We start from the raw sequence: 8,463 nt of genomic DNA, 5'->3' as shown, positions 1-8,463 counted from the left end.
TCCTAATCGTCGCTCTCCACCTCCTCTTCACCATAAATTGGGTAAGGGTCATCATCGTCGTTCAGAAACGGCACTCCTGTGTGGGCAGGCTCTTCAACTTGCACATGCTCACCTGAACTCCCAGCACGTGCTTGCTTAAATTGGTCCAATTGCTCCTCATATATATGATCGTTTTCGTTCAAGCAATTCTTGCACAAGGGCCACCCGACTCGCCATTTATTGTATGAGCTGCTCTTGAATCAATTTTTGAATCAGCTCGCGCATTTCATGGGTCGGCTCAGGCTGGTGTAGGGATCCCTCACCATGATTTAGGGTAAGCCTGAGGGATGTGCAATTCCCTTCTGGTAGTTGACAGCTAAGTTACCAGCTCCATATAACTTCCCTTTAGATTTATCGCTGGCAACATTAGTCCAAGTTTGGAGGGTCAAACCATGATCAACTGATGCTCCTTGGGAAAGAGCCTCAACTAGTAGCTTCCTATCATACTCCTCCTGTATAAATAATAACAAAATAGTTAAAAGATAAATACCAACTAGTTTTTAAAACTTAATAAAACAATTGAGAATAATTGCAATATACTCCCTCCGTCCCAAAATCTAAGCAAAAATCAGTCAACATAAATTGATGTATTTTGTACAAATTTTGAACCAAATACATTAACTTTTGTTGACCAATTTTTTCTTACATTTTGGGACGGAGGGAGTAATTATCAAAGATTACCTGCATTTTCTTACATTTTTTCTTAAAAGATCACAATATTGGTCGGACGTGTGTTTGTGTGTTTCTTTATGAATCTTATTTATAAACGGCTCTCTGTCGAGCCTCCTCCTGACCTATTTTATTCAAGAAATAAAATTATTAATTAATTTAACATTAAATTTTATGGTCATATGCATAAATTTATTAGTATTAATTTAAAACAATCAAATTTAAATATGATATGGAAAAATATTTAAAAGTTTATTATTTTTACCAATCGTTTAACATGATCTGGATTGCTAATGCAGCGTCCGGTGTGAATACATTAATGTTGAATGAACCTAATTAAATTAGGGTCATTAAAAATGTTGACCAAAACACATTGATAAAGTTATCAAACATTTTATTTTAGACCAAATACATTAATGTTGAATGAACATTAAATTGGGGTCATTAAATTTTTTGACCAAAACACATTAATAAATTTATCGAACATTAAATTTTTTGACCAAAACACTTTCTTATTTATAAATGTGACCGAAGATAAGTTTGATTGTTCAGACAAACATACATTCAAAACTCTCTTCTCTGCGAAGGTAACTGCACGGCGGTGAACAGAGTAGTAAGATGAATAGCAGCAGCTCCGTTTCTGTAAGTGTCGTAAAATTTTATATGAATTTCTTTTACATGTGTATGATGGTATATATGAATTTGTGGCATGATAATAAATTTTGCAAGGGATTTTGTATTCTTGCGGTGCAGATGCAAATATTCATAGACATCATGTTTGAAAACAAGAGGTTCCCTCTGATGGTTAAGAGTTCAGACACGATACTTGATGTGAAGAAGAAGATTCGGGACAAGGAAGGGATCCCAGTTCACGGATATGACTTGTTCTTTGACAATACGGCGCTGTGTTCCAACCACCGCACCCTTGCTGATTGCAACATCCAAGATAATTCAACTATTGACCTCGTTGTCCGTATCATGGCGGATTAGATCACCACCTCATCGTGCTGCCATCGGCGACCCTATAAATGAAATCAAACATTTTTACAGTACTTTTGTTCTTTTTGTTGCTGTATAATGATTTCTTTTACTTGGAATGATTTTCAGCATTTAAGGAAACATATTTACTTTTTAACATTAGCTGTTTTTTTTTTGTCTTGAATAAATTCCCTGTGTTTGGTTTATTTGTGATTCTTTGAGTGAGATAAATTTACATAATCTGAGTAGGCAGATTGTTGGTGATAGTACATGAAGAGAAAAAGTCTAGTGTTTTGATTGTTTTTAAAGTTGGTGAGTGAAATGAAATACTCTGCAGCATGTGAATGAAATATTTTGAGTGTGTTTGTAAGTTAGGAGAATTGCCTAAAAAAATCAACAAATTAGGGGCATATCAAGTGAGAATGACATTTGTGTATGAGATTAAAACATAGGTTAAGTGAGTCATTCACATGTGCCTTTGTTATGTCTGTTCTCTCTCTCTCTCTCTCTCTCTCTCTCTCTCTCTCTCTCTCTCTCTCTCTCTCTCTCTCTCTCTCTCTGTCGCATTTCTCAGTTACGGCCACTCATCTTCTTTCCTCTTTCTGTTGTTGTTTGCTGGCTTGAACATGGGGTCACCTCGTTTTCAACTGAAGTTGTACTCTATTTCTGTTGTAGATAGATGTAAGTCTGATTGAGGCTTGAGTGATTTGAATCCACTCCAAGTGTTTCAAAAGAAAATGGTAAATATAGATGAAATTAAAGTATGTTTGATTCTGAGTTAGAGTGAAGTCATATTGTTAGTGAGCTTTGGTCAGGTCTCTGTTACGAATCAGAGAATCCCAAGGATAATAGTCATAGTGATCCGCGAGGAAGAGTGCATAGCGATATTCATGAGGTAAGTAACCATAGAGACTCATAGGAGAATCAATAGATTGATAAAAGATATATGAAATGATACATGAGTGTTCCTATATATAGAGTTTAGTTGTGTAACTAACTCTAACTAACTCTTAACCAAGCTACTAACTCTAGTTTACCTATCAACTAACCATAGTTGATTATTCATACTCTAATAGTCCCCCTCAAACTCAAAGTGGGAATTTTACCAATTTGAGTTTGAAACACAATGAAGATTACAATTTATTCTTACTAAAGTAACTAAGTAAAATGGGGTAAAACTAACAAATGACTTAAAAAAAAAAAAATGAAAACATAGGAAGCCAATATTGAAGCCCAACAATTTGATGAAGTCCAGGCCCAATGTGAAAATCTGATCCTCTCATAGCCAAAGCTCTAAACAGAAGAAAGGAGAAACACAAGACTGCTATCAGAACCTTCTGTAGCGTGTACCAAATGTGCTTTTTGATAATCACTTTTAAACTGATGATGCAAAATAACTGATGCAAAGAGTGCTTCAGTAAGGCTTCTGTATAACTGATGCAAAGCGTGCTTCAGTAAGGCTTTTCTACCAGAAAACAGCTTTTCCAAAAAAAAACTGAATCAAAAGAACTTCTCCATAACACGCTTCAAGCTTCTATGAATGCTCTGTCCAATGCGTAGCTTGCGCTTCCTCTCTGTGATCTCTATCCCACGGTATCCACCACAAACGGAATTGGATTCGTCGAAGAGCTTTGAAAGCGAAGAACTGCAAACATGAACCAAATCTTCCGCCGGGATCGAAATCGACGATAAATTCGTCATGTAATTCAAAAATGCGAACCTGATTGTTGAGAGCAGAAACGAGTTGTTCAGCCTGTTTTCCGGCGAACAACCACAAGGCGAAAGGCCTCACGGCGGCGACGCCGTAAACATAGCTCCTCAATCTCACCGGTAATGTGTCGATGACGAAATCTTCCGATTTCGCGAACGCTTCAGGAACGACGAACGGATTCTGTATTTTCTTGATTGCTTCAGAAATCACAAATGTTGTTTCATGATGATTCGTTGTCTTGTCGCCTTCCGAAGCTGCAAAGGCAAATTCGTCGTCATCGACGATGTTGCTGCAAGGTTCAGAGAGAGCGCAAGAAATTTCACCAATCATGATGGAGATTCCATCAAATTCTGGTGTGATCGAAGGATTTGAAACGGGTTTGATTGGACTGCTGAAACTACCGAAATTAAACACAGAATGTGAATCTTTCAGAATTGCAGAACCAGAGGATGTGAGGACTGCATCATCAGATTCTTCGTCTTCATCAATTTCTGAATCGAAAGCGGAAGCAACATCATCATCTTTATCCCTAGGGTATCGCTCTGATACCATGTTACGAATCAGAGAATCCCAAGGATAATAGTCATAGTGATCCGCGAGGAAGAGTGCATAGCGATATTCATGAGGTAAGTAACCATAGAGACTCATAGGAGAATCAATAGATTGATAAAAGATATATGAAATGATACATGAGTGTTCCTATATATAGAGTTTAGTTGTGTAACTAACTCTAACTAACTCTTAACCAAGCTACTAACTCTAGTTTACCTATCAACTAACCATAGTTGATTATTCATACTCTAATAGTCTCTGATACTGAGGTCTCAATAGGTTTCTAAGACCTTCAATAAAGCTAACATTGTTAATTTTGGAACTAATGTAGTAGCCAGGTGAATTTGAACCCAATGAACAAGAATGAATTGGAACTAATGAAGCTATGATGCCATTGTTTTGGAACTAGTGTAGTAGTACATGAAGAACTCGGGGTATAGGAATCATTTTGAGCAGAAAGGAAATACGTGCAACAAAATACAAGGCAGTACATGATCTAATAATAGAGATTAGACATTTTTGACCAGATAGTCCAGAAGTCTTAGTTCGACTGGTGCTGAAATTGTTAAACCGTGACCTTGGGTTCGAACCCAAAATCCTCCACTTATGTGTGAGTTTTCAAATGTTATTATCATTCCGTCTTTCTAAAAAATGAAAGGATAGTGATGATGGCATTGTAGTTAAAATTGTCTGCAATTGAAGATACATACATTAGCCGAAATTGTAGTATATTTCTCTGATAGATAGATGTAATAACTCCCGCAGTATGGTCTCATTGAAGCTTAATTGCAGTTTGCAGCACCAAAGTATCATCTCCCCATGTTAATCAAATGTAGTGAATATAGTAGAATTTAAGAGTCATTTGTCACTCTGGGGCACATTTACATGCTTGATTTAGAATTAGAACTAATCAAGATTGTTAGTGAGCCTTGGTGTATAGTCTATGATGGCATTGTAATAAACAGAGTGACTCTGCTAAAAGGCTGGTCAGAGGTAGAAGATAAAATGTTACACAGTTTTTGATATATAAAAAGATATATCCAGTGTAGACGGTCTATCATTAGTTCTTATGAATTTTATAGTCTTATGGTAGCTCATGTTAGTCTTTGTCTATTTTGATGGATTTTGGACTCTATGATGTCTTATATAAACATTAATGGATATGTTTAAATATGAAGAGTGAAATAGAATTATCAGGTATAATTTCATTATTTGGAATCCCTCTTTTTGAATCTTCGGTTGATACCACCAAGGAGATTATTAATTATAGTAACATTAATGACTATCTTACAGCCGACTCAAGGAGACTTGAACTCCGTCTTTTGATGTATTTAAATTCAAATGTGTTATGAGATACTCCCTCCGGTCACTATTATAAGCAAAAAACAACTTTTTAGGTTCATTCATTAAATGATGTATTTCGTCTATATTATTGACCAAATACATCATTTAATGAATGAACCTAAAAAGTTGATTTTTGCTTATAATAGTGACCAGAGGGAGTAGAGTTTTGGCTTTGGGAGGTGGGAGTCTTTTTCGAGTTTCAATATCAATAGGTGTTATGTTAGTTGGGGTTTTTGTACTTTACCCTATTTAGGGGTGGTAGTCGCATATTTACGATGCCTTTGTATTTTTGTTTTTTCGTCCTTTTGTACTTCTTATACGAGTGTGGTAACACATCCGTGTTCATGGTCATGGTTTTGAGCATGTATTGTTTGAATTTGATAGTCAAGTTAATCTTGTAAATGCCATTCTCAAAGCTTCAACTTTTGAGAATGAGTTAGATTGTTTATTATCTCAGTGTAGGGATTTTTATTTTTCTCAAGCTAGTTACAATCTAGCTTTCATCCGGAGACAAGTCAATATAATTGCTCACTATATAACTGCTACACATTGTGGTAAAAACAAAATTTGCTGATAAATTTGCTGATCATTGTATATTTACCAAAGCAATTTCTTTCTTATGGTCAGCTGAAGAAGTATTAATCCAATTAAGCTTTTGTCTAGCCTTTTCTTTAGAAGTTTTAAAATGTTGTTATCAAGTCTCTAAATTAATAGTATACTTTTTGCAATGAAGTTACCAATTCGTCACAGTTTGGTTAACTGTTTACTAAAGCCAATTAATAAACGATTGGGCATGGCATGATGATTTAGAAAACGATTTGTTTACTGATTTGCATTAAAAATAGCTTAATTTGTTATGCACATTGTGTTTACTTCCCTGCACAAAAAATAGGTCATTTTGTTTCCTAAAGATTGACATACTAATAAGCATGGAAAAATAGGACATTATGTTAACTAAAGATATATAAGGAAGCAGATAAGGTTAAATAAGAAAATAAGAATTAGGGTTAAAATAGTAAATCTAAGCAATAGGGTTTAGGTTAAAATTAGGGCTAAAATAATCACTCGGGTTAACTTTTATATATAAGAAGATATATAAGGAAGCACATAAGGTTAAATCAGAAAATAAGCATTAAGGTTAAATCAGAAAATAAGCATTAGGGTTAAAATAGTAAATCTAAGCAATATGGTTTAGGTTAAAATTAGGGCTAAAATAATCACTCGGGTTAACTTTTATATATAAGAAGATATATAAGGAAGCAGATAAGGTTAAATCAGAAAATAAGCATTAGGATTAAAATAGTAAATCTAAGCAATAAGGTTTAGGTTTAAATTAGGGTTAAAATAATCACTCGGGTTAACTTTTATATATAAAAAGATATATAAGAAGATATATTTGGTGGCTTCAGTTCAACTCCGAGTAGGGCTGATGAAATTGATCAAGTACACATAAATTTGTTGGATATTTTAGAGTAGTAGATACAATTATTTTACAAAAATAAATCAATGAAGTTTGATTGGATAACGCGACTTTAGCCAAAATCAACTCAACTGGGCCCGTGAACACACTTCTAGGGCAAAACAAACAAACGAAGGAAAACCATAGAAAACCTAACATACATTCAAAACTCTCTTCTCTTCTCTGCGACAAGAGTAGTAAGATGAATAACAGCTCCGTTCCGGTGAGTATCGTTAAATTTTGTATATATATGATGTGAATTTATTTATTATGTGTGTGTACTGTGTATGAATTTTATTCTAGTAAATGCTTCAAAGTCTAATTTTATGATTTTGTTTTCTTTTGTCATTGATTAATAATGTGTTGGCAATTGCGGTGCAGATGCAAATATTCATAACGAACATGTATGGAATGACGACGTTCCCTCTTATGGTTAAGAGTTCAGACACGATACTCAGCGTTCAAGAGAAGATTCGTGACAAGTTAAAGATCCCAGTGCATGATCAAGAACTGTGCTTTTCCGGTCAACCACTACATTACCGCCGGACCCTTGCCAGTTACAACATACAAGACAAGTCAACTATTCACCTCATGTTACGTATGATGACGGACTAGATGACCTTGGTACCATCGTTGATTACTACATCCAAGAGTACTCAAACATTTTAATAGTCTTTGACTTTGCATTTCTTTTTAATGTCTTGAGTTGTATAATGATTTCTTCTATTTGGGATGATTTTCAGTAATTAAGGAAACATATTTACTTTTCAACACTAGCTGAAATCTGATACGAATGGACTTCCAGAAAAGATGGAAAGGAAAGGCAAGCAAATCTCAAGTGGGCCAGAAGACTATGCTGAACCAAGTGTCCCCACTAGGAAGTCCAAAAGAGTCACAAAAATTCCCAGCAAGTTTAGAGACTAGAAATATTTAAAAGATAAGATCAATGAGTTGGCTCTAGTTGTCACATGGCTAGCTGTACCTGAAAAGGACTAATAACAATTTCTTTTGTTTTTATTTTTATGCAATTATCAGGATAGGGACACTTGTCATCAGATCCTACAATAAAGGATTATTTGTATCATTGATGGGACCTTATAAGGATCCTAGTATTGAATGAAAAGACCATGAAAAATTAATCCAAATTCTGTTTCTCTCCCTTGGACTTTCCCTGTCAAAGGGGAATTTAATTTCTGCATAGTATCTCTTTATCATTTGGTGCTCTCGATTCTTGAACCAATGCCTCCACGTCAACAGCCCATCCCAATCGAACCACCAACCCTTCAACAGCTACAAGACTCTATAAATACCCTAGCCGCCGCTTTCACTTCTTTCAGAGACACACAAGACCATCGCCATGCCCACTACATCGAATCCCTCACCAACCTCCAAAATCAAATCCCTGCAAATCTGGCAGACACCATCCTCAACATTCAAAACCAACTCCCTGCACACATCGGTGAAGCAAATCCCACACAAAATCGTTCAAATGACAACACCATTAAACCTCCCAAGCTGCGCCTTTCCCCCTTTGATGGCACAAACCCTCTTGACTGGCTTTTTCAAGCTGAGCAATTTTTTGTTCACTATTCCATTCCACACAACCAGCGACTCACTCATGCTGCCGGTTATATGTCTGGCGACGCTTTAGGCTGGTTCCAATGGATGTTCCAAAACAACCTCCTCTCCAACTGGGATTCATTCACTTCGG

At 35.7% G+C, this 8,463-nt stretch overlaps 2 protein-coding genes and 1 long non-coding RNA gene across 3 annotated transcripts; 2 read left to right on the top strand and 1 right to left on the bottom strand.

Moving 5' to 3' along the window:
• Nucleotides 1-1,235: 1,235 nt before the first annotated feature.
• LOC146923623 (ubiquitin-like) lies at nucleotides 1,236-1,843 on the top strand. Its single transcript, XM_085708785.1, has 2 exons — nucleotides 1,236-1,350; nucleotides 1,462-1,843. The coding sequence occupies exons 1-2, from the start codon at nucleotides 1,327-1,329 to the stop codon at nucleotides 1,696-1,698; spliced, it is 261 nt and encodes an 86-aa protein (XP_085564911.1). The 5' UTR covers nucleotides 1,236-1,326; the 3' UTR covers nucleotides 1,699-1,843.
• Nucleotides 1,844-3,220: 1,377 nt separating this feature from the next.
• Nucleotides 3,221-4,045, bottom strand: LOC146923622 (uncharacterized). Its single transcript, XM_085711745.1, has one exon. The coding sequence runs from the start codon at nucleotides 4,043-4,045 to the stop codon at nucleotides 3,221-3,223; it is 825 nt and encodes a 274-aa protein (XP_085567871.1).
• A 2,853-nt stretch (nucleotides 4,046-6,898) lies between these two features.
• On the top strand, nucleotides 6,899-7,535 carry LOC146923621 (uncharacterized). The gene is made up of 2 exons (XR_015009836.1): nucleotides 6,899-6,975; nucleotides 7,134-7,535. It is a non-coding gene; the product is annotated as an uncharacterized LOC146923621 (long non-coding RNA).
• Nucleotides 7,536-8,463: the final 928 nt, after the last annotated feature.

The sequence above is a fragment of the Medicago sativa genome, chromosome 5 (assembly GCF_051527215.1).
Source record: "Medicago sativa cultivar Bolivia chromosome 5, Bolivia_mono, whole genome shotgun sequence".
Lineage (NCBI taxonomy): Eukaryota > Viridiplantae > Streptophyta > Magnoliopsida > Fabales > Fabaceae > Medicago > Medicago sativa.
Note: the sequence above shows the minus strand (reverse complement) of the source record. Positions and strands in the feature narration are given on the sequence as shown.